The 25633-nt window shown below is 41.6% G+C and overlaps 1 protein-coding gene across 2 annotated transcripts in view; it reads left to right on the top strand.

The window, feature by feature from the left end:
• Positions 1 to 25633, top strand: part of HYDIN (HYDIN axonemal central pair apparatus protein) — a 3619565-nt gene that overhangs the window by 657452 nt on the left and 2936480 nt on the right. For both annotated transcript variants that reach the window (XM_078670948.1, XM_078670947.1), the window contains exon 14: positions 16071 to 16306. In XM_078670948.1, coding sequence (XP_078527074.1) covers positions 16071 to 16306 — 236 coding nt within the window. The remainder of the gene's footprint in view (positions 1 to 16070; positions 16307 to 25633) is intronic.

The following is a 25633-nucleotide window of genomic DNA, read 5'->3' as shown; positions in this document are numbered from 1 at the left end:
CTCATGCAGGTCCATTGAAGCAAGTCAGCTGGGCAGTTGCAGGGAGTCCTCCGAAGCTTATTGCTTCACTGTAGCTCAGAACAGGAGGTCAGTCAACTGACCCTTGGAGTCACTCAGCCTGGGATGAAGGAGACCAGGCCCACTCTTATTTCTCAGCAAGCAGGGCGAGTGTCAAGCAGCAGGACAGCAGGGTATCCTTTTTCTGTAATTTGCACAGGTTCAGTAGTGTACTGAAGAGTGGATATCAGCGACCCATTTTCATACCTGGTGGCCACTTTGAAGTGGGAGAAGCATCAGGAGGTTCTTCCTACAGAGGTGTCTGGAATTTCCTGCTTCTCTGCCTTGGTCCCCGTCTGTCTGGGGGCACATTAGGCTAGCGTGAAGTTTTTGTGAATGAGCTGAATCAGTGCCTTTGAAGTGCATGTGTGGTAGGTGACAGGACCCCCCATCCAGCCAGAGATGGTCCATCCTCCCAACATCCAGACCCTCTATTATGAAACTGTCTGGGAGGAATACACAAATGCCAGCTGCCAACTATACCTAATCATGTAACCCAAGGACCGGCTGCAGGCACCAAATGGTTAGGACAAAAAAATAGCAACTTTGTAAAAGTGGCATTTCGAGAATTGTGACTTAAAGACCGAATTTACCATCAAAGAGGGTTTTAAATTATGATTCCTCATACATCAAGCAGGACTTTCCTACTTGCTCCTAATCAAAAGTTATCACTGTTATCATGTATTAAATGTAATAAGGTAACCAAATGTTATCCTTTGGGATAGGAAGGCCTTACAGTAGTGGAAAAACAAATTTGAGAGATTTTAACTACTGGGACATGTAAAACTAAAAAGTACATGTCCAACTTTTTAAATACAACACATCCTGCTCCAAGGGCTGTTTGGAGCCCACCCTAGGAGTGTCTTATTTTAAAAAAAAGGAATGTTTGGACCTGACAAAAGGTTATTTTGCCAGGTCAAATGGACAGTTTAAAACTGCACTCACATGCTGCAATGGCAAGCCTTGGACATGTTTTAAAAGGCTGCTTAAGAAGGTGGCGCAGTCAGTACTGCAGACCTGCTACTAACAGGCCATGGGCACCTGTATTTCCATTTTACTAGGGACTTACAAGTAAATCAACTGTGCCAACTGGGTGTAAGCCAATTTCAACATGTTTAAAAGAGTGCGCACGAGCACTTAATCACTGTTTAGCAGTGGTAAAGTGTGCACAGTCCTAAGGCCAACAAAAACGAAATACACCTAAATTGTTTGTGGGGCAGACCACCCTAAGGCTAACAGGTCTAACACATGGACAGATTCTAGAACAAAGGGGAGAGGGAAATATCAGGAAACTAAATGTGGTATTTGCCCAAAGTTTGCCTAAAGAACACTTTATTTAATTCTAGAAGAATTTGGAGGCATCTATAAAAGCTTGCTTGGGACCTGAACATGAGCTCTGGAACAGCGCTTCTTAATCTTTTGGTTAAGATGGAACTGCACTGATTCACTACTAGAAGCTAGTTACCCCTGTCTAAACTATTTCTACAATTTGAACCACAAAACAACACACACAAATAAGCTAACAAGTATACATCAAACACATACGCTAATTGTGAAATGTTATTCAATTCACAAATAAAAATTACAAAAATATACATTCTAATTTTCATGGCAATGTTGGAATTTTTCAAAATTCGGTTTTATTTATAAAACACAAAGTAATATGGCATGATCTAATATATCATTTTGCCTTTTTGCTCCTAATCCATGTGCACATTTTGTCTGCGCATAAAAGTGCTTCAAATGAGTCCATCGATCGTGCATACCAGATGTGGTTGTGAATTTTAATTTTTATTCCAATCTGAAATCCCTTCACATTTAAGGAGCGTTTTAAAAGTTTACATTTTTAATTTAGTTTTTTTATGTATATATACTTTTTTTCTTAAAAACACTTTTTCAATTATTTTTTTACCACTGTCAGAGTTCAATTGCAAATGAAACATTTACCATTTTTTTCATAGCTTAATGTGATACATGCATAGTTGACAGACCGGTTTGCAGGCTAGATTTGTATTTCGTATTCCAGTAATTATGTGGATGTTTCAGTATCAGAGGAGCTGACTGATGGATGCAGCATTGTGTTAAGTCCAGATTTTCGAACTGTATATATGCTTCCTAAATCTACTAATATTTCATTTGCAAAACACTTGCCACAGTTTAAGAACCACTGCTCTAGCATGGAAGGGAGCCTCGTGGAAGGTGATTTTAACAAAAGCAGATTTGGAATCCTTAAAAATAAGACCGTAACATTGGGCATATAGACGGGTGTAGAACACTTCACTTACAAAGCAGAAGCTAAACCTTTTCCACCTGCCCCTCACCTACAGTGGAATTTATTGTTAAAGAACAACAGGGTTGCAAAAATAGGGATGACTGTGACAGAGGACCAAGTCTGGGTCATATTATTAATAGATATGTCTGCAGAAGGGAGACCGAAGGGGAATTACATTTCAGCTACAAACTTGTACGAGAGAGCTTCTATGAAACCGGTGGAATAACAGATGGGATAAATAATTCAAATTAATGAACTATGCAGAGAATGGTATAAGCAGTTTTGAGGCATGTTTATGATATAATAATAGGGCATTGTATAACCCTGTTGGACAACCTAAATATTAAACACTCAAGCCTGATGCGAATTGAGTCAGAATCTTAAAAATTAAAGGTATCCATAATGAAGGTAGCACACTCAACTACATCAGGCTGGTAAAAATAAAAAAAGTTTCAGGAGCAACTTAGAACAAAATGAGTACAATAGAACCTGTAGAAATGAAAACAGGTTTTATGAAAAAGTAAGCAAAGAAGAAGATAAACCGATGATGACCAGGTTAAAAGAACAAATTAGTTGAGTCCTTCCACCATGAGTGGGAGAGGACACCAAGGATGAAGCGTGCCACAGCAATATGGGCGAGGTGTCCTCTTCCAGTGTCTGGGGATATCAGACTTCTTTCTTCAGTTCTAAGAGGTATGATCTGAAGAGTTAGGAGCTAGGTACTTGTGTATATTATAAGAGATTGGTAAGTTGTACGTGCATACCTTTCCTTTCACTCTTTGGTGTGAAAAGATGCCTAAATCCACGCCAACATCAGTGCAATGGTGACAAGATATGAGATGAGAAGAGGAAGCTTTTATTTGTTTATGTGTTATTCGAAGTCTTAAATAACTGGTTTAACGGGGTGAGGTTCATACACTGGCTGGCAAGACTGTCCCTGTCCTCCTCACAGCGTTCTAGTAGCTGTAGTATCAAGTAGTTCCTACTGGCTGCAAGGAGTGGGCTGTATATATCTTGAAACTAAGGGCAAGTTAGTGACCAGGAACCAAATGATGACCTTCCCCTACACTAAAACACCAATCCATCCCAAACTGGAATGTAACGTAGAAAAGCTACGATTGGGCAACCAGCATAATACATGTATGCACACAGGAAAGCCAATAACTAATCTGTCCCGAAGACTGGAAGTGCACTCAGTGAAACTGAACTGCAAATATCCAGGAACCACGGTCTGGTGCTGGAGGCAGGGCGAATGACACATGAGATAGGACATAAGTTTGGAAGGTACGGGAGAGAGAACACATGACTCATAGTTCTGCTTCAAATTGCATATTGTTTGGAAGTAGTTGTTGGGGTCAATTAAGAAAATGTTCGGATATTCCATTCCTTATTGTAGTGTAGTGTAGTTCCTATCTTCCCAATAGGCTCTGCGCATTGGAATAATACCTACAGCAGTAAAGGCCTAGGCCAGACGTTAACTAGGTCTACTACTGTCGATACTAGACTTAAGTTTTGGGTTTGCCAGCGTAGCTCAGAGTTCACTAGAAACTTTCTCGAATGTTCAGGAAAGAATTAACTCCCCTGATTAGACAAGAAGGGATTTAGTTTCTGACAACCATAGAACATGACAACTTTGCTCTCCCCTAATCAAGAGTGTATCTCCAGAGTCGTGTGAGCACAAGGCAATTATTTTACTCAGTCAGTACGTGCATTCTTAGTCTCATCAGATTGTAGAGAAAAGGAAGAGACGGGCGTGTTCAATAAAAAGGTGTTATTTATTGATCAGTCTCTTTTCTCGTACAAGAGAAATGGATCGATATTATTGCAATACTTATAGTTAAGTAAAGTGCATACATTAAAAGCAATAGTATAAAGTAATACTGTAAAAACATTGATATGGTTTCTGAGCCATATGATGTTTAAAATGATTAAAATATATTTACATACACATATACATTTGACTAAACGTACTCAACTGGTGTTTCTAAATACGCCTACCCCGTGTACCTGACCTAAGTCTAATGCGTGGGCGGGAATAGAAAGTTACAGTTTAAGTTAAGTTTGTTTTTGCCAAGTGAATAACTAAAGAATTCTCTGTGAGGGGTTATTCAGTTCTGTACCTGGAAGTTAGGATGAATGAGGAATGGTATCTCTTTCTCTGGTCTCGATATTCCAGGCTGCCTGCGAGGGCTGCCCGAAAGCGCCGGTGCTGGGTCTCTCGGTAGGAGATAGCAGCGCGTCTCTCAGCGCGTCAGGAAGGCGGGGCTGCTGCCAGCGGGGTCTGCTCTGCTTCTGGGCTTCGGCAAGTATGGCTGCTCCGTCTCGTCACCACGCGTGTGTTTGCATAGGGCAAGATCGGCAATATTTATACCTTAAAGGTGCCGAGATTGACGTAAGGATGGACATAGATACGTCAATAAAGATGTCATACGACTTGCTCGTTAGCACATTCTTTTACTGGAGTTCTCTGTGAAATCAAAACAGTGGCCGCACGGATTTTCCAGGTTGTCATAGGTTTGATTTGTTATGAGAACGTCGTATGCCTTATCAGGGGCTGGAGGAATGTTGCTTGTCTAATTAGATCTCAAGCGTTATGACCTAATCAGATAACACGTTCCTGTGCCGTAGTGTGACTGCGTCAGATAACGGTATCTGCATCATGGGGGCTTTTCTTGCCTCATGGGCTGACTGTTAGTTAACTTGATAGTTAGTTTAACCAGAATAGGGTCAGGAATAGGGGGATTGATTCAGAACCTATAGGAATACATGACACCCACTCCACGCTAACTATGGTCATATTTACTAATCTATGCATAGTATAACATAGTACAACATACTATAGAGTATAGTGTATACCTCACCACCCCAAAATACATAAATGCATTTTGAAATTTTCAAATATACTGAAAAATTGCAGTCATATATATTGTATGCACTTAAGCTATGAATTAAACGCTAAAGTAAACACGCATTTGTAGACATTATTGCTTATTTAGTATATGAGAAATACACATGAAATGGCTCTTAATATGGCTATACAGAAAGAAAGTTCGAGACCATTTCATCACATAATAAAATATTTGTGAACATACCAGCGGGCAACTAAAGTTTATAAAGTATCTAAAAATAGAAATCTTAGTTCTCTAGGAATAGTTTCTTACTTTAAGCAGAAGATAAGTGTCCTGAAATTTTTGTAAAAAATAATTTGGGGCTGCTAAAAAATTGCTGTCCGTGAACTGGTGGAAAAAATTGTTCATGTGACTTTATTTTTAAAGTTGAAGGCCGAATTCAGGGAACGCCGTGTGCGAGCTTGCTCAAAAGTCTCTATTTCTGTTCTGGAGAGAACATCATATCATTAAGGCTTTCGAAAAAACTGTCAACAGCTTCATGGGAAAGTTCCACTAAGTCGGAAATAGGTGTAACCATGCATTCGTGCGCATGATTGTCTCCATTGACATTCTGATTCGCATTGCTGACAGAAGGTCGTACCTGATTAATGCTGCTTTCATCTTGAACTTCACTACTCTTCAATCGTAGTGGTGAAGATTCCACGAATGCCATCATCAGGATTGGCAGCCTTTGAGGGCAGCACAAAGCGTGAACCTTGGTAGGAACCAACAATGTATCTGCATCCACTGGCGCATCCGATTGTAGCGTCAGACAGGTGTCTAACACGCATTCTTCTCCGCATAGCAGACATCTCAATACAGGTAAAACACATCTTTGCCACATTGGTCGAAATGATAGAAACCAAGTCATGTTCAGGTCTCTAAGCCGGGAGAGTCCCAGGATTTTTGATATCCGGTCCCGGTATCCAATGGCTAGGATTGTATCTTCCATTGTCGCGAGAGTTTGATCTGTGACATGGGTTGCCATAACGAAAAATAAGGACTAAGAATAGGATTCCTGCAATTAGTCCCAGGATCAGGGGAAGTCCGCCAAAAATCGAATGGACGAAATCTGGAAAAATACCCAGTATGGCTTTGAATGGTGTTAATGCCATCGAAAATACTGTCTTAAATACCTTTGAGACCCCAGTGGTATCAGAAATATTTAAGATTTCGCTCAGGATTTCCGCGAAATGTACGGGGGAATTAGTTGATAATAATGTATGTATCTCTGCAGTCGTCCTTGCGACTTGTAGATCATACGTTTCTTTTGATGACGAGAGCCTTGTAGGCGTCTGAAGAAGCACTGTTTTCATTCTGCTTAAAGTATCTATTCGAATAGAAGTAATTTTCAAACTGGGCCATGCCCTTGCCTCCCTGTCTGGAAAGGAGCTGGGGAACAAAGAACGTCCACAGCACTTGACCTTCGCAGTCGTAGTGACTAGATAAGGAGTCCCGGGCATAAGACTACAACATTTGCGGTCTACAATAAGAATGTAACTCCCATTATAGAGTCTTTGAAAGAATGGTTCTATTTCAGTTGCAGGTGCGCCTTGCTGGTGACATGAAAGGTTGTATGAATTCCCTTCACAGGCTCCATGCAAACTAATTCCGTTACACAGAAGTGTGCCGCTTAGTGACATAGCACAATTGTTGCCACTAAGAAACACTTTCTGTCCTTTATTACTGACACATGCATGTGAATAGGGCAGGTTCCAAGTTGTTTTAAGGTACCCCTTCCCCAATTTCTCGTACATGCCAGCCTGTATATATTTTTGGCAGTATTGAAACCTGAAGGTTGAGATTGGAATATTTATGATTCCGTGGATTATCCATTCACTGACAGGTCGTTCTGACATTGTCATTGGTAATCTTTCTAATTTTTCAATGCTCAAGATTGTATAATCAGCACCCTTTTGCGCCATACCGATTTGTCTATCAGTAAGGTTAAAGATTTGGAATAGTGACGTTGTGTTGATTAAACGCCAAGGCACATAGCCTGAACGCAGATTTTGTAACGTCCAGCCAAGCTGTACAATAGAACGCAATTGTGACTGACCATGTTGTAATAACAGTAAGTCTTGCGATAATATATCGATTGCTGAAGACACAATGCTGTCCAATGAAAAAATTCTGGAGGACAGAGTCATTAACCCATTGTCCACTACAGAAAGTGATTTTTCCAAATTAATACGGTCAATTTCCCGTATTCTCTCTGCTGTTTCAATTTGATTAACCTTCCAGGCCTCATTGTATGCTGCATATACAGAGGCTGCTATGAAACGCTTTTGACGCTGTTTGCGTGGTCCCATTATGAAATCACGCAAGTCAGCACCATCAGTAAGTAAAGTTAGGTGTTGCTTAATTTCAGGCAGTGTGGAAGTTTGTAGCCATTGAAGGCATAATTTGCCCACACTGTAGGTTGTTATTATCCCTGGGTGATGTCTTTGGGGATATCTAGGGTCTGGCCTGGTCATTTTGAACCCCTGTGTTTTATTCAGGAATCTGTCTTAACAGTTATTTGTATCTGTGGGCCAGATCAACCATTGTTTCCAATCAGGATGTGTTCTGTTTTGGTTTAATATATGGTTTACGTCTATCTCTTCATCCGTATCAGAGCTATTGCTAAACATTGTTGGCTTTGGAATAGACGGTTTATTTAAATCTTTGATTTTGGCTAGGCCAAGACAGGTGGTTTGTTGAACAGTGTCATTTAAAAATATCATTTGTTCTGGGATCATGCAAGCTCTAAACAAAGCTTCTAAACCCTGTACTTGCCATTCTTTTGTACCCCAAACACTTTTCAAATCAACATTTTTGTCCCAATAATTAAATCCTAAAGTATTCATTTCTTCGAAGAATGAATCTGAATATATCAACTTTGTGTTGGTTATCATGGTTTTCATCCCTGTCTTGTTTGACAATTTAAAATAAAATGTTTCAGCATTACTTGTGTTAAAACCTGAGAAATATGAATATTTGTCGTAAACGGTTCTTGAGCTCCCTTTTGGAGGTGTTGCACAATGTTCCCATTGATTATAATTTAAAACATTTCTAGGTTGTGCAGATTTATGTAAAAAATGGTTACCATAGTGGTTATAGCAATACATACTATCATAATTTGTAGAACCTTGCAAATAATCATGTTTTGTAAATTTAGCAGACATTACTAAGTCAGACATCATGTTATTAATGCTTTCGAAGTCCCAATCATCAGCAAATGAGTTTGGTTTTGCAAAGTCACTCAAGGAGATCTTGATTTGGTGTGGATATTTCAGGATCTCGACCGGACCATAAATTTCATAGTCAGTGTTGTCCCAGGCTACCCCACCAGGTATAGGATTGGCTGTGAAGTTGGCTGAAGAAAGTTCTCTTTTCTCGACGTGTGAAGATGTGTGTGGTTTGAGGACCAAGTTGATGTTCTGACTTGCTGTGTCCATTTTAGCATATTTTCCCTCAATGAAGCGTCCCAAAGTTAATACCATGATGAGCCAAAGTATGAGGATAAATGCACCAAAACCCACCCAAAATTCAATCCATGGAGAAATCAGATATGTTTCTTTCAGTTGGTTCAAAAGTTCCTTAGCTTTGTCTTTAAAGGATTTTGATGATGGCTGTGTCTTTGATTCACTGAGGCTTTCAGAGGAATCATCGAAGTTGATGAAGTAGCCGGATGCAGTTCTGTCAATTGTTCCAATTGCTTCAGGATTTTTGTTTCTTGCATTTTCACTTGGTACTTCATTATAGATTGGTGTGTCTCTGCTAAATGTTTTTATTTGGGTTTTCAGAGGTCTGAGTTCTATTGCATCGTTGCATAGTCCTTGTTGTTCTTCTGTAGGCGTTTCGAATGTGATGAGCCTCTTTGTTAGGACCTCTGTACTGGTAGCAAACCTTGGTGTTCTGCTACTTATTGGGAGTCCACTTGGCCTACTGTTTGTTATCGGCCACATGTTGTGGTTTTACCAGGTCGATGGATACAACTCGGTTCTCCTTTTTACCAGCAAGTGGCGGTAGTACAACTGATCTTGTCCCGTTGACAGACAAGACAGGAACTGCTTTTCTGTAAGAAGGCCCAAATTCCTTCTTTACCGCGATCTTCTCCCTGACTAGATCCCCGACTTTTGGAATCCAGACAGGTCTTGCTGGGACAGGTGGTGATTCTTCAGTGGTTGTTGGCTGTTGTTTCAACTGTATGTTGCTCAGGTCTTTTCTTGTTTTGTTTAAGTCCTGCAAAATAGCCAAACGGTCTTTGACATCAAAGCTTTTTTCTTTAACCACTGAAGTCTGACTGTCGAGGTCAGAGATAATCATTCTAGTTCCAAATAATAATTCGTACGGACTGAATCCCTTCAGAGAATTTCTTGGCAAGTTATTTAGACTACGTTGGACACTTATTAGATGTTTGACCCACCCAGCTCCCGAACCTAATACCTTTGCCGTTATAGATTGCTTTATGTCACGGTTTTTTCTTTCAACAATTCCGTTCCCCTCAGGGTGAAATGGACAAGAGTACCGCAATTGCACGCCCATGCTGACCATGGCCTCCTTATAAGCCCGAGAGCTAAAAGCAGGACCATTGTCCGAATGCAGCATGCCAATTGCGTATGTGCCGATAAAGACTCGCAAATCTTTTATAACAGTTCTGGCGTCAGCCGTTCGCTGGGGCCACATCCATATAAATCTCGTGCATGAGTCCACTGCAACCAAGATATATTTATAGTTACCATCCCTTTGTAAGGGACCGCAGTGGTCTAGATAAACACAGGCTAATGGTTTATCCGAGATTAGAAGGGGCGTCTGCGCTGGACGTCTCACCGTTGATACTTTCATTTTTTGACATATTTCACATGCTAGAACATAGTTCCTCGTTTGTCTTCTCATTTGTGGCCACCAGTATCTCTGTTTTAATAATGATACTGTGGCTGAGACGCCAGCATGAATAGAAGCAAGCCCTTCGTGTGCCGCTATTATTAGTCCTAACCTATGTTCAATGTTTGGAATTGCCCTATCCCCCACTCCAGGGATTCGAGCAAAAGGAACATTGTTTGCATCAGTTATGTATGAGTATTTTACTGGAAAGCCTTTAGGGAGTGGTTCTATCGAATCGTTTTCTGAAGCGCTGACAGCTTGTAATATTTCGCTGTCTATTTTTGTTTTTGACCGGGTGACGGCAGCTACGGAAGCCGTTTGCACAGCTGCCTTCGCGGCCTCATCAGCCAATGAATTCCCTGCAACGTGAACGCCATCACGTTGATGACTCAGTGTATGTATCACGTGAGTCTTTGGTAGTTCTTTTTGTAAAGAGCTACTTGTTCCCAGAGCATTTTATGCTTGATTGTGCCACCTTTCGCATCCTTGAAACCGTTCTGAAGCCAGATCTGCAAGTATTCATTATAAGACTGAACGCAATAATACGAATCGCACACTATGAGTGTGGGGAATTCTCGATCGGTATTTTCAAGCGCCATCTTGAATGCTAGTAGTTCAGCTCGCTGAGCTGTACAATCTCCTAGGGATTGTGTTTTAGTGAGGGTTGGTTTAAATTTCCCTTCGTGCCAACGACCTTTAACAATCGCGCACGCAGCACTGTAAGCTTGTTTACCCCCTACTGCGGGTTGTGCTGATCCGTCTGTATATATTATACAGCCGTAGTGATCTAGAGGCAGAATTTCGGTTGGCGGAGGACATTCAAATTCATATTGGAGAAATTCTTGTGTTTTTAAGTAAGGATCAAATTCGTACACCACGTCTGTTGCAGCAAGAGAGTTAGCCCATTGTATCCATCTTGGATGGAGTGCTTTAGCATTTGGAATGCTTGCCTTTGTTACCGCCTCTAAGGCTGGTATTGGTGTCACGATTACTATTCGTTTACCTTGTGCCAGGGCTCGTTCTTTTGCTATAGCTGTCTGTGTTGCTGTAAGAATTTTTTCCGTTGGGCTAAATTTCATTTCAGCCTTAGTGTACAAGTGTGATTTGAATGCAATTGGTACCTTTTCTCCCTCATTAGAGGTTAGGTATGTGAATCCGCATCTCCCTGGGATGACTCGAATCACAAGATTGCGTGTGTTATCACGTGTTTCTAATTTTGTTTTAATTAGCATGTCTGTTTGTAAGGATCTCAAAATTTCTGTGTGTGTTTGAGTCCAATTGGATCTTTTAAAGTCTGGTTTAATTAGATCATAAAGGGGTTTGACCCTTTCTGCGTAATTTGCAATGTATGTTCTTCCGAAATTTAGGAAGCCTAGAATTGACTGTAGGTTTTTTAGTGTTTTAGGAGCTTGGATTACGGCACATTTCTCTAGGAAATTGTCAGCCAGGCTTTTGCCTTCACTTGATAACTCATATCCTAAGAATAGGACTGTCAGATGGGCAATTCTGGATTTTTTAAAGTTGAATTTGTAACCCTCTGCTGCGAACCCAAGTATTATGGTGTTCACTCTTTTCAAGTGAGTATCCAAGTCATCGTCTGTTAAGTAAATGTCATCGACATAAGATAATGCTTCATCATCATATAGTTGTAGTAATTCTGTTACTCTCGCTGAGAATACCCCCGGGCTGTTCTTGTACCCCTGGGCTAACCGACAGAATTGCTTTTGAGTGCCATTTACTGAGAATGCAGTTAAATATCTGCTCTCTGGTGCTATGTTTTGACAAAAGAATCCATTGGAGATGTCCAAGGTTGTTTTGTATTTTTTGCGCACTATGTTATTCATTAGTGCAGCACTGTTTGAGTTTTGCACTGCAAAGGTTTTGCAACATGTGTTAAGGTGTCGGTAATCCAAAACTAGACGATATGAGTTGTCTGGTTTGGAGACCGGAAACAAAGGATTGTTCATTTGTGAGGTGCAAGTTTCAATCACCCCCTGGTATTCTAGCTGATCTAGTATTTCATTTACCTGTTTTTTAGCTTCTTGCTTAATTGGGTACTGCCTTTGTGCAGTAGGTTGTGATTTTAACTGGATTTTGTGAGGAGGAGAATCCTCATCCCATCCTACATGATTTTTATATAAAGCAGGTGCTAAGGCCACTGCCCACTTTCTAGCAAGTGTGTATTTTTTATGAATCGGGATTTGATTCGAGAAGGCAGGCATAATTACTTCTTCGCCATGAGGGCACTCCCTGACAAACTCTGGTGGCCAGTCTTTTTCAGCTAGAAGGATGTCATAACCCTTGGAAAGGTTATCCCAAAATAGTCCCCTTATTTTCCTAGTCTTATCTCCCTCTATACGTAATGTTATCTTGTATATCTTGTGGGGTTTGCTAACTCTGGTGTCTGCAGTTGCCACTTGAAGATATTCATTCGTGTCCACTGTCTCCAGATGATTCATAAGGACTTTGCGAGCTATGCTCACTTCTGCTGCGCTGTCTAGCATTGTCTGAGCCCACTCTCCGTTTTTCAGTTGTGTCCTCAGTATTCTCGGCATTGTTAACTACCTTGATACTGGCTACCTTCTTTTTTGGAAATTGTAATTTCTTTTTTTGTTGAGCAGGTTCCTTGTCTTTGGACTTGGCGTGCTCTTCTCTTTGTTCTGATCGTCCTCTTCTTTCCGATTTCTGCGAGGAAGTCTGAAAAGATTGAGAGGGACGTGTATCAATGTCTTGATATCTATCAGGTTTTTTAATATTATCCCTATTTCTAAGGTTATATCTTTTCCCAGAGGGGTCACTCTGGGGTGACCTGTGTCTCTGGTTCGGAGATTTCTCCCTTCGCCTAGGAGACCTTCCTCGGGACTGGAATTTCTTTTCTTTTGGATTGGATTGTTTGTTTCCATCCCAGTTCTTTTTTGGTGAATTATTATTAAAAAATATTTTTTCTGGACTTTCAGTCAGTTGCGGTTTTACTGGTATTCCACCTAAACTATCTCTACCTAGTTCTTCATAAGATTTTTCTATGATTCTGGCAATTTCAGCTGGTTGGTCTGCTATATCTGTCTCTTTTAACCTCTGGCGGATCGCCACGTTTGCTGCTTCACCTTTTATATTGGCTAATAATATAGCCGAGACCTGCTTGAAGTCTTTCAGTAATTTCATACCAAGAGTTAAAGCTGGTTCTGGACCGTATTCATCTTGAATTTGTTTTAGCACATCTGGTATTACCGAAATGGATGGAACACCGTGCGTTTTTGTGTAGATTGAATCAAAGACTGTACCCCAAGTGTCACAGTCCTCTATGTGTGGTGCGATTCCCATTGGGAGACATATAGTCAGAATCCTGTGTTTTTCTAGCGGGGTGGTGTCAGGAAACACCGCCTCTATTTGGGTGATTTTCTGTGCCAACCAGAATGGTATTTGTTCCCGTTTAGCCGGAACTTTACCTAGGCAGGATTGGATGTTCTGTGGTGTGATTTTATTTGTGTTCCCCTGGTGAGGGGTCAGCTGTGGAAGTTTAATCGCTGGCTGAATTGTTGAAGTCCGCATTACATACTGGACTAATTGTCTATGAATTTTTAGTAATTGTTTTAGCTGTATTAACAGCTCTCCTGTAGACATTCCTTCGATGTCTGGGTGTGGTGTGTATCCGGCTAAGACCGGCCACGTTGCTCCTGGTCTACCTAAAGGACCGAGCCTTGTAATGTGATTATTATGTATTAGGGCGCCATCAAATAAGAGCAAATGCTCTTGGAATTTGAGTGGTACTTCCACCTCCTCGAAAGGAGTGTAAATGTCGGGTGGAACCTCTATTTTGTAATAGTGGAAGTACTTTGTTACAGCATTTGCTGCTGGAAAATGTATCCATGTATAGTATACCTCTGTCTGCCGATATTCGTGTGCCTCAATTACGAATATGACTGTGCCACCTCTAGGTGTCAGTCCATTTTCTATAAGTTTTAAGGTTATAGATTTCCTTTTGCTGACCGGAATGAGTATTATATCCGCGTCTGCATCCTTTAGTGCAGTATCTGCTGCTGCTATTTCAGCTGCTAATCTAACTGCCTCTCTTTCGTCATCACTTTCTGACATTTTACTGTTAGAAAGGTTATTCTTTTTGTTTGCAGATCAGGTTTCTAATGGAACAAAGATTAGATGCACAATATTTTGGAACAGTGTATCCTTCAACGTTGACTAAACCAAGAACCTTACATAGGAGTTCCCTCCTGCGAGGTTTTGGAGGATTTTACCTTTCACCCACTCCAGACGTCTTTGGAGTATTTGGGAAAAGGGGTCTGAGTGAGAAAGCACGACTGAGTTACTCTAAATGTCTTACGTTAGTTTTATCGCCCTTTCCAAACGCGTTGGGCGCCATGTAGTGTAGTTCCTATCTTCCCAATAGGCTCTGCGCATTGGAATAATACCTACAGCAGTAAAGGCCTAGGCCAGACGTTAACTAGGTCTACTACTGTCGATACTAGACTTAAGTTTTGGGTTTGCCAGCGTAGCTCAGAGTTCGCTAGAAACTTTCTCGAATGTTCAGGAAAGAATTAACTCCCCTGATTAGACAAGAAGGGATTTAGTTTCTGACAACCATAGAACATGACAACTTTGCTCTCCCCTAATCAAGAGTGTATCTCCAGAGTCGTGTGAGCACAAGGCAATTATTTTACTCAGTCAGTACGTGCATTCTTAGTCTCATCAGATTGTAGAGAAAAGGAAGAGACGGGCGTGTTCAATAAAAAGGTGTTATTTATTGATCAGTCTCTTTTCTCGTACAAGAGAAATGGATCGATATTATTGCAATACTTATAGTTAAGTAAAGTGCATACATTAAAAGCAATAGTATAAAGTAATACTGTAAAAACATTGATATGGTTTCTGAGCCATATGATGTTTAAAATGATTAAAATATATTTACATACACATATACATTTGACTAAACGTACTCAACTGGTGATTCTAAATACGCCTACCCCGTGTACCTGACCTAAGTCTAATGCGTGGGCGGGAATAGAAAGTTACAGTTTAAGTTAAGTTTGTTTTTGCCAAGTGAATAACTAAAGAATTCTCTGTGAGGGGTTATTCAGTTCTGTACCTGGAAGTTAGGATGAATGAGGAATGGTATCTCTTTCTCTGGTCTCGATATTCCAGGCTGCCTGCGAGGGCTGCCCGAAAGCGCCGGTGCTGGGTCTCTCGGTAGGAGATAGCAGCGCGTCTCTCAGCGCGTCAGGAAGACGGGGCTGCTGCCAGCGGGGTCTTCTCTGCTTCTGGGCTTCGGCAAGTATGGCTGCTCCGTCTCGTCACCACGCGTGTGTTTGCATAGGGCAAGATCGGCAATATTTATACCTTAAAGGTGCCGAGATTGACGTAAGGATGGACATAGATACGTCAATTAAGATGTCATACGACTTGCTCGTTAGCACATTCTTTTACTGGAGTTCTCTGTGAAATCAAAACAGTGGCCGCACGGATTTTCCAGGTTGTCATAGGTTTGATTTGTTATGAGAACGTCGTATGCCTTATCAGGGGCTGGAGGAATGTCGCTTGTCTAATTAGATCTCAAGCGTTATGACCTAATCAGATAACACGTTCCTGTGCCGTAGTGTGACTGCGTCAGATAACGGTATCTGCATCATGGGGGCTTTTCTTGCCTCATGGGCTGACTGTTAGTTAACTTGATAATTAGTTTAACCAGAATAGGGTCAGGAATAGGGGGATTGATTCAGAACCTATAGGAATACATGACAGTAGGAATGGGATTCTGAGATACATAACAAGGGCTTATGCCAAAGGAAGCGAACTTATATTGCAATGTAACACCAGAGTAACATGTTATGCCAAGTTCAAAAAACGAATGAAAACAAAAAGCTAACTCATAACGATGCTCGTACCATTATCTGCCTTTTTTTCCCAATGAATTGTCTTTCCACCAAAGAGGAAACCATCTAATTTCAAACATTTGTTGTCTGATTTTCTGACAGGTTTTCCATGTACGCTCAAAGTTAGCCTTCACAACACATCTTTGGTACCCCTGACCTTTAATCTCCGTGTTCCCATGGATGGCACTGGAGAGCCAAGCGTTACCAGTTGTGACCAGATCCTAGAGAAAGAGCGAGCTGCCTGGATGATGGAGTACCAAGGAGATGCTAAAGCCACGGAGTTTAGCATCACACCAAGCAGTGGAACCATCCGCCCCCAAGGAGACCTGAATATCCAGGTATTGTCTAACACAATTTTCGATGAGAGAAATCAACACTATGGAATGCTTTGATTTTAGACAGGCTTGCTGGCACTTCTCTCTACGTAGACCCCATTGAGGTGATTGCTAGGTAGCAAGCATTTCGTTGCATCTCAGTGGCTGGCTCATTGTCAACCCCTCGTCTTCATGCAATCAATTCGATGCGGTGCGCGCTTACACATGAAAATTGTTGATATATAGTGCTGTTTTTTTTTTTTAGAGATGTTATCAAGAAAAGGCTGTGCTGTTAGGCGAGTGTGCATGTGAATAATATCTGCATTGTGCGGGGGGATAGGAATAAGAATGAATCTGCCATGTGGGCTTCTGTAATGTAACAGTTTAGATGATTAGTGATCTACTGAATGAACGTTTAACTGAGTACATTGTTGCCATTGACTCATCGGACGATAGTGAAAGTCAACTGAATGAGTAATGCTAGACAGGCCTTGTAGGAATAATATAAGATGATGCATGCTGCATCCCACAAAGAGTGTTTTGAACCCTACATTTTTTAAGTGACTTTTCTCCAGTTCTTTTCTGTCTTTATCTGATAAAATAAAAGTTGCATTTATTATTTTTCTGGTAAAATAATATTTCTAGGAGGCAAGTCTTGAGCTGTTTGATGGCTGTTTAATTTGTAGAACAACAACTTGCTTCAGGACCTAGACAAGGGCAGCCAGTAGATCTCTTATTGCAGGCTTTCCGGCAGCTGTGGGCAAAATAGATCAGCTGCATGTTCCCCGCGGCTTAACCCGACCCAGTGAACAAAACAAGTCTGAACTCTGCACCTGCTAATGATGCATGCGTTGCCACAGTGTGTTCCTGGCTGCTCTAGGATTGTTATCTGCGATATTCTCAGTCCTTCCCACATATCTGCCTAAAACGTTAATTGGGAAGTTATTATTGTGATGGCCTGTAAGTCTCTGCCTCACGTTGTGCACTCTCTCACAGGTAATTTCAATAAGGGGGGTGGTGATGGACAGGTGGCATGAGTAAGATGGCATTTCTAATGCTTGAAATATTGTTCAAAACAGAATAATCTTATAGAGACGTGTAGCCGCAGATTCCTTACCATAGAATTATCCCCACAAGTCTAACTGGATCCAGATATTTTTGTGTGTGTGCAGTACCACTGTTCACCGGTAGGTGGTGTCATTTAGCTCTGCCTGGCATCAAATACGTTGTAAGTGACTTGCTCTGTGCCTATATTGGTTCTACCCCAGAGTTTTTCTTTCCATGCCACACATTGCAGATCCAGAGAACATCTACCAAGAGTCACTTTTTGGCTGAACTTTTTTCGACTAATTTGACAAAGACTTTTAAGACTTTGGCGCCTGTTGTAGCATGGATGTCCACAAGGAAGGCTGATTTCATGCCCTGGGGCTCAGATCTTGGGTTGATGTTGGTGACTGGCCCACACCTCATCTATCTTCAGTGCCTCGAGCGTGATCACGACGTCAAGACCTGCGTGTATTGTTGCGCCATGCACCCCATGGCCCCTTGCTAACCCAGTCCACCTTTCGTGGGCACTGAAGGGACTTCCGCTGACCTCCACCTGCCTAGCCACCACGGCCCACAAGCTTTCCAGACCTGGGATGGCTGAGGATGCTATACCCACAGACCTCATGGGTCAGGTATCCAAAGGTCGGGCCAGTCCACCCCCAGCAGCCGCAGCCTTCAAGCCTCTTTAGTTTGCCCTCTGACAATCTTGGGCATCCGGTAGGCTGGCAGGATATGCCATCACCTGCACCACTGAAGGCCGATAATATCTGACCACTGGATTTTCCAGATTTTCAAAGGGACTACTCCCTCCCCTTTGTTACTCCCTCCACCCATTTGTGACATGCTGACAGTGATTCACATCTTCCTACTCCGTCAGCCTGTGCTGGCTCTCTTGACCAAGAGCGCCTTAGAGTGGGTGCTGGTATCAAAAGTAGCTTGTGTTTGCTATTCCTGCTACTTTCAGGTGCCCAAGGAGGACTGAGGCCTTTGTCCAATTCTAGACCTATGCCCTATCAATTTCTTCCTTAAAAAGGAGAAATTCAAAATGCTCATGTTCGCTCAAGTCCTGTCTGCCCTGGACCGCGAGAGAGGATGGTAGCATTGGACTTGCAGGACGCATAATTTCCCATTCCCGTCTTGCCTGCCCACAGACGTTACCTGCAATACACAATAGGCTACAAGCATTTTCAGTACACTGTGCTCCACTTTGGTCTTAACAGTGTCCCTCGTGTGTTCACCAATATGATAGCGGTGGTTGCAGCTTACCTGCGGAGATCGGGGGTGACAGTCCTCCTTCTTTGGGCACCCTTCATGCACTTTCAGTGCAGACGACGCCGCCACATGGAGCTGAATGATGGCACCTACTGGCGTGCATAGGTTCTGCTCAGGAAAATGTCCAGATTTAGTCTGGCGCCTGGCGAGAATTCTAAAGTAAGAAATCTGCGGTTAGATAGACTCTCTACCAGATAAGGCATTACCAAAGGTAAGTAACTTGTTCTTCTGTGCTGTTTCTTTTCCTTTTCAACAAGAACCGATCTAATGCTTCTTGTACTATGCTTCTAGAAATGCTTGTGTGGATGACTCTATACTATGGTTTTAACCCATTTTTCAATCACTGCAAAGCAGCACAATGGAAGTCTTGGTCTTGTTCCAGTGGTAATTGAGGAAATACTTTTTTCTTGCGATTTTGTTCACTTGGATGCTATATATAGTAATCCAAGAGTGATCTACGTGACCTCGAGATTATACTGGAGCATGCTTTGTTTCTTGCGCTTCATTTGTAATAGGTTTGTTTGAGCATGAAAATGCTTGTTCTCTTTCAAATTCTGCATGAATTGCAGATCCTAAAGACTTATCTTTCTGCAATTTTTGGATGATAATCCGCATACATTATTCAGCATCAGCAGATATGATGAAAACGTAAGCATTGGATTCATTCTTAACCCCTGAAACTTTTAACATTTTCATTTCTCTCGCCACACCCTTCACTTGCAGCTGAAACTGTCTGGAAACTTTGTGGCTGAATGTGTGTCTTTATGTGCGATGTGTTTGTGTGAGTGTGTATGTGAATGCGTGTGTGGTTCCTATCTGGTTGTGTCTGTGCATTTATATCTGTGTTGTTTATCAGTAAGTGGGCGGGGTGTTTCTGCGTGTCGGTGTGTGTGTGTGTGTGTGTTTTTTTTTACTGGTGTGGTATGTGTTGCTTTCTATTAGGGTGTCCTTCTAAAGGTGAACTGTTAAATATATCAGTTTGGCGTCTGACAATAAAAACCTCCCGAGATCATTTGAATGCGTGTATTTATTTTGAGCATCTGTTGTATGTTTCAAGACCTTTAGGTCACTTTAGCATGTACCATTTCACAACAATGAATGCCATTTGCACACAGGAGAGGTGCAAGGACTGGAGTTGAGGCCGGAAATGCTCAGACTGTAATCATATAACTTGGCACTCCTGCCTGCAGCGAAGATTTGATTGTATGGACCAAATTCGAGATAAGATCTTGTCATGTAATAAAACAGCGTTTCCCAAACTGTGGTCTGCGGACCCTCAGGGGTCCGTGAGACATTCCCAGGGGGTCCGCAAGACTCGAGTGCCTGTCGTCGTAGTGAAAAATGAAACGCCTATGCGTCCTCACAGCACACAAGAGCTGTGAATGTTGGCGCAGGGGCGGCGAGACCACAACAATACAATTGGCATTGCATTGTTCCATGATCTCGCTGAAACAATATGCCTCCTGTGCAGATACCTTCCTGCCATCTCTTGCACTTCCATGATGAACTCCTAATATAGACCTTGAATTTGCTCTGTACACTGGACTCATCGCTTTGTGCACTATCTTGTTAGAATTCTCACAATATTCGTTGCTCCTTGGGGCATGTCTTTATTATAAAATGCTTCATAATTGTATAATATTTTAGACCCTCTTAAACTGTGAATAGGTAAAAATGCTAATAATTCACAATCATTCAGCCTCTTGCTGTAAGGAAGAGTCACCACTCCAAGGCTCTGGAATGAGAATGTAGAGGTGCTGCTATGGCTGAGAGCAGGAGACTTGTACCACTAAATAACACTGCTGGATGCATTCATGTCCATACCAATAGACCAAATTCAGGCTGTCTCCCTCTTGAAATTGCCTCTGCTTCAAAAGGCGTTTTTAAAAAGAAATTCATATTGTACAAATTGCTTGGGGGTCCCTGGCTTCCAGTAGTGAGTCAGTGGATGTCCTCAGGAGTCAAAAGTTTGGGAACCACTGTAATAAAAGACAAAAGGACCTTCCTCCTTTTAGTCGTTCATTTTCGAAAGGGGCTTTGTTTCCAGTTTGTTTCAAAAGCTCACCTCCAGGGTTTGTTTTGATATAATTTCAAAACAATTATCAGGACAGAGAATCGGAAAGAAATTGATTTGTAATTTAACGTTTGTTAAAAGCCCTCTTCATTGTAAATCTGTTTTGCATTTCCCTTTAAAAGAATGTCCAGTCTGACTTTGCAATGACCACAATATGAGGGATCTGCCCGTTAGTGGTATCGTACATACAGGGGGGCCACACTTATGTTTTTTGCTTCCTCAAAATCCATTAATGAATTTCAATAATGAATAGCTATACATAAACAGCATTTGCAATGTAATAGGTCTCGCATTAGTACAATTTAGAACTATTGGTGTTGCAAATTATTTTATTTTTTTGTGTGAAATACTATCCCAGCAGTAGCATAAGTCTTGAAACAAAATCCACCAAGCAAGTAAAGGGTGCAAAACCATAGGCTGTTACTATGTGTCCCTGTGCAGTTGTAAAGGGACATCTATTAGCCAGATAATGTACTGCACCTGTAATTAATAAAATTAAATGATTGGAAGTTACGCTTGGAAAAGCGGCAAAAGATAATACTGCAAAAAGTAGAGGTGTTTTGTTGTAGTTAAAGTGCCGTATAGTATTTCCTGTGAGGATCTTTTTAAATCCTGATTGTCTTGTGCCAAAATTAACAACCCACCGTTTTGCATGGAGTTTGTGTTTTGAATTGTATTTATTTGTTTTTAAAATCACTCAGCTGCATGATGTGACCATAAAGGAAAGCTTGCGGGTGCTATTATTGAAGATCATTCTATCAAAATAGAGTTTGGCCCATATGGACAGAAGTGGGGTAAGGGCCCAAGATACTTTGAAAATCAAAAAGAAACCCACACTTCACATTTTACACCATGCGATTTTGGTTGAAAAGAAGATTTAATATGTTTATCTTGGCAATTAATTGCCTCGTTTTTATTCAATAAAAGCATTTTGTTGACTATTCATAAAGTCTAGAGAAATGACATTGCCTTTCATGTACTAGCCATAAATGTCGCGATGTCTACTTGGTACAACACAACACAGAAAGTTAAATCAAAATTCAATATACAATGTGCAAGAAATTTGAATCAAAATTACATATACAATGTGCAAACATATAAATATTGTGCAAAAAAGTGATACCATATCTCACAACAAGGGGAGAAGAAAAAAATTCGAAAAATATATTTCAATCAAAACATAATGAATACTTAATCACAAATATTTGACCATCAAGCAGACTATCAATGTGTCTGCTGAAAGCACCACCACCATTCTGTAGAAGTGCTAGTAGGCTACAAGTTCCTAAGCAGTTTAACTATGATTCCGGACTAAGGACTTGATCCTGTTTGCCTACGCGTTTCGAGTTTGGGAGGGTTCTTCACAAACTCTCATCAGGGCCAAATGAATTCTTTCCCTCGTTTCTTAAACCTAATAGTGAAAACATAAACAAATTGTGGACATTCATTATAAATTGCTCCACTCAACCTGCCCGGTCCTTCTCGTATGTACAACTATAAAAATGGAACATACCTCAGAGGACTTGAGGTAAGTTCTGATCATCCAAAGCAACATTCATGAATTCGTGGAGTCTGTGCGTATTTCTAGAAAAACTTATTTTCACGTAAGGTACTGGTATTGTGCAGTTCTGACAAGTTAAAATGCTAATAGAACAGAGAAAGAGACAAATAACTGAATGTCTCTTACCTGAATTTAAAATGAGGGGAGAGCCTGTTGGGTTCCTGCCATTTCCTATTTTCTATTCTGGAATTTTGCGCCACTCGTTTTTTTGAAGCACTGGAAAACAAGTTTTAGAATTGCCCATTACTCACTTATGTTGCTCTGTATCGCCTTGTGCCCCAACATTGTGGACTGAGGCTTTGGGTGACTTACTGCGTTTGTGTCTCGCATTTGTGATGGGGGGCGGCTCACGGGCCTCTCAAGAACGTCTTTGTTTCCTGAGTTTCAAGAGTGTGTCCGGTAACTCTTGAGGCTGCACCCAGGTACAGGGATCCTGCATGGATAAACACGGGCACTCCTTATTCACCCTGACATTTTTCAATTTGTTCACAACAAACTGGAAGCCTGAACACCGAATTTAGGCTTTAAATCATTTTGGTGAAAGGCGCGCGCAGCGATGTTTGCAAGCGGCGCGTTTACACTTTGAGCTTCTAAGGTTGAGTGTGTGCAAGCGCACGTACTGTTGCATTAGAGCAGCGCGGTAATGCTTTAACAACCCGCTTCCAAGATTAAATATAAGAAAAACGAGCACGCTTCCTATTTGAAAATATTATAATTAGAGGCTTTAAATCATTTTGGTGAAAGGCGCGCGCAACGATGTTTGGAAGCGGCGCGTTTACACTTTCAGCTTCTAAAGTTGAGTGTGTGCAGGCGCACGTACTGTTGCTTGGGAGCAGCGCGGTAATACTTTAACGATCCGCTTCCAAGATTGAATATAAGGAAAACGAGGGCGCTTCCTACTTGAGAATATTATGCTTAAAGCCTCTTCATTACTGAGGCACAGATACTATGTCTTCTCATGTCGTCAGACTGCACGTACCTGAGGGTTTGGCGTCGCCTTCCACTTCCTCATTCCATTACACAGAGAGAGAGGGGAATTCACTTGCACTGGCCTATCTAAAAGGTTCACTATTTTCTCGACCAATCGCTAGTGGCGCGAATTGGTTTGCCGAACCAGTGCATTATGGGACTTGAAGTGTAGATTTCTGTTCACCACTCAGAGTCTGGTGATTTCACTGATTGAGTTCAGACCAGTGTTTATGGTGTCAAAGCGAAGTATCAGATAGGCCTCCTTGCGCAACAACGCCTTCTCCACATTAGGCGATTTGTGCTGTGAGTCCATCCCAGCTAAAACTGTCCATTTGAAATCCGTCTCTTTGTGGTCGGCAGCCAAAAAATGCTCAACCATTGGGGCATTTTGGACTTTTCTCTTTAGTCGTGAACGGTGTTGTGTTATCCTAACATTTACTTGCTGGCATGTTTTTCCTATATACAATTTGTTGCATGCACACAGAATCCCATAGATGACATTTTTGCTTTTGCAGTTTGTATGTAAACTGTGTCTCCATTTCCTACCATTATGGCAGAATTCATCTCCTTCTACAACATTATTGCAGGCCAGGTCAAGGGCACGGCCATGGGTTGTCCCTATGCTCCTGAAATGGCGGTGCTGTACATGTCACAATATGAGGAGAAATTCATTTATAATGACAATCCTTACAGCACAAACATCAAACAATGGATGAGGTATATTGACGACGTCTGGCTCCTGTGGCAGGGGAGCCAGACCGAGCTCATGTCCTTTTATGAATGGCTGAATTTGAGACATCCAGATATTAAATTTTCCATTGATTGCAGCAATCAAAGAATGACATTTCTCGATGTGGCAGTTAGCACGGAAGGGGGTAAGTTCACCACTACCCTATTCAAGAAAGCAACAGACAAAAATACCATCTTACACTATAAAAGCGCACATCCGCAGTGTTTAAAAGAGAACCTTCCTTATGGTCAACTCCTCAGGATTAGACGCAATTGTTCTGAACTCAATTAGTTCAATGCACATGCAGACAACTTCTGTGAGGAACTAGCAAAAAGAGGTTACCCCAAAAAGCTTTTGAAGCATTCGAAGAAAAGGGCACGCTTCACACCACGGGAAGAATTGTTGAAAGTAAAGGCCAAAAAGGAGTTGGAGAAACTTGTTTGTGTCACCACCTATGGGGTTCACACGAACACATTTCGCCAAATTATACTGCGCAATTGGCATTTGTTGGAGGGATTGGAATTCCCACTACAAAGGCCAATCTTTGCAATGAAGAAAAATCCGAGTGTCGGCCAACAGATCATTCGAGCAGACAGTTACATACAGAAACCGAAAAGTGACCTGTTGACAAAATGGAATCTTAAACCCATCACAGGCCACCGCAAATGTGGCACTTGTGTGGCCTGCAATAATGTTGTAGAAGGAGATGAATTCTGCCATAATGGTAGGAAATGGAGACACAGTTTACATACAAACTGCAAAAGCAAAAATGTCATCTATGGGATTCTGTGTGCATGCAACAAATTGTATATAGGAAAAACATGCCAGCAAGTAAATGTTAGGATAACACAACACCGTTCACGACTAAAGAGAAAAGTCCAAAATGCCCCAATGGTTGAGCATTTTTTGGCTGCCGACCACAAAGAGACGGATTTCAAATGGACAGTTTTAGCTGGGATGGACTCACAGCACAAATCGCCTAATGTGGAGAAGGCGTTGTTGCGCAAGGAGGCCTATCTGATACTTCGCTTTGACACCATAAACACTGGTCTGAACTCAATCAGTGAAATCACCAGACTCTGAGTGGTGAACAGAAATCTACACTTCAAGTCCCATAATGCACTGGTTCGGCAAACCAATTCGCGCCACTAGCGATTGGTCGAGAAAATAGTGAACCTTTTAGATAGGCCAGTGCAAGTGAATTCCCCTCTCTCTCTGTGTAATGGAATGAGGAAGTGGAAGGCGACACCAAACCCTCAGGTACGTGCAGTCTGACGACATGAGAAGACATAGTATCTGTGCCTCAGTAATGCAGAGGCTTTAATCATAATATTCTCAAGTAGGAAGCGCCCTCGTTTTCCTTATATTCAATCTTGGAAGCGGATCGTTAAAGTATTACCGCGCTGCTCCCAAGCAACAGTACGTGCGCCTGCACACACTCAACTTTAGAAGCTGAAAGTGTAAACGCGCCGCTTCCAAACATCGTTGCGCGCGCCTTTCACCAAAATGATTTAAAGCCTCTAATTATAATATTTTCAAATAGGAAGCGTGCTCGTTTTTCTTATATTTAATCTTGGAAGCGGGTTGTTAAAGCATTACCGCGCTGCTCTAATGCAACAGTACGTGCGCTTGCACACACTCAACCTTAGAAGCTCAAAGTGTAAACGCGCCGCTTGCAAACATCGCTGCGCGCGCCTT

This window comes from Lissotriton helveticus, chromosome 12, assembly GCF_964261635.1.
Source record: "Lissotriton helveticus chromosome 12, aLisHel1.1, whole genome shotgun sequence".
Lineage (NCBI taxonomy): Eukaryota > Metazoa > Chordata > Amphibia > Caudata > Salamandridae > Lissotriton > Lissotriton helveticus.
This window is presented reverse-complemented; position numbering and strand designations above follow the sequence as displayed.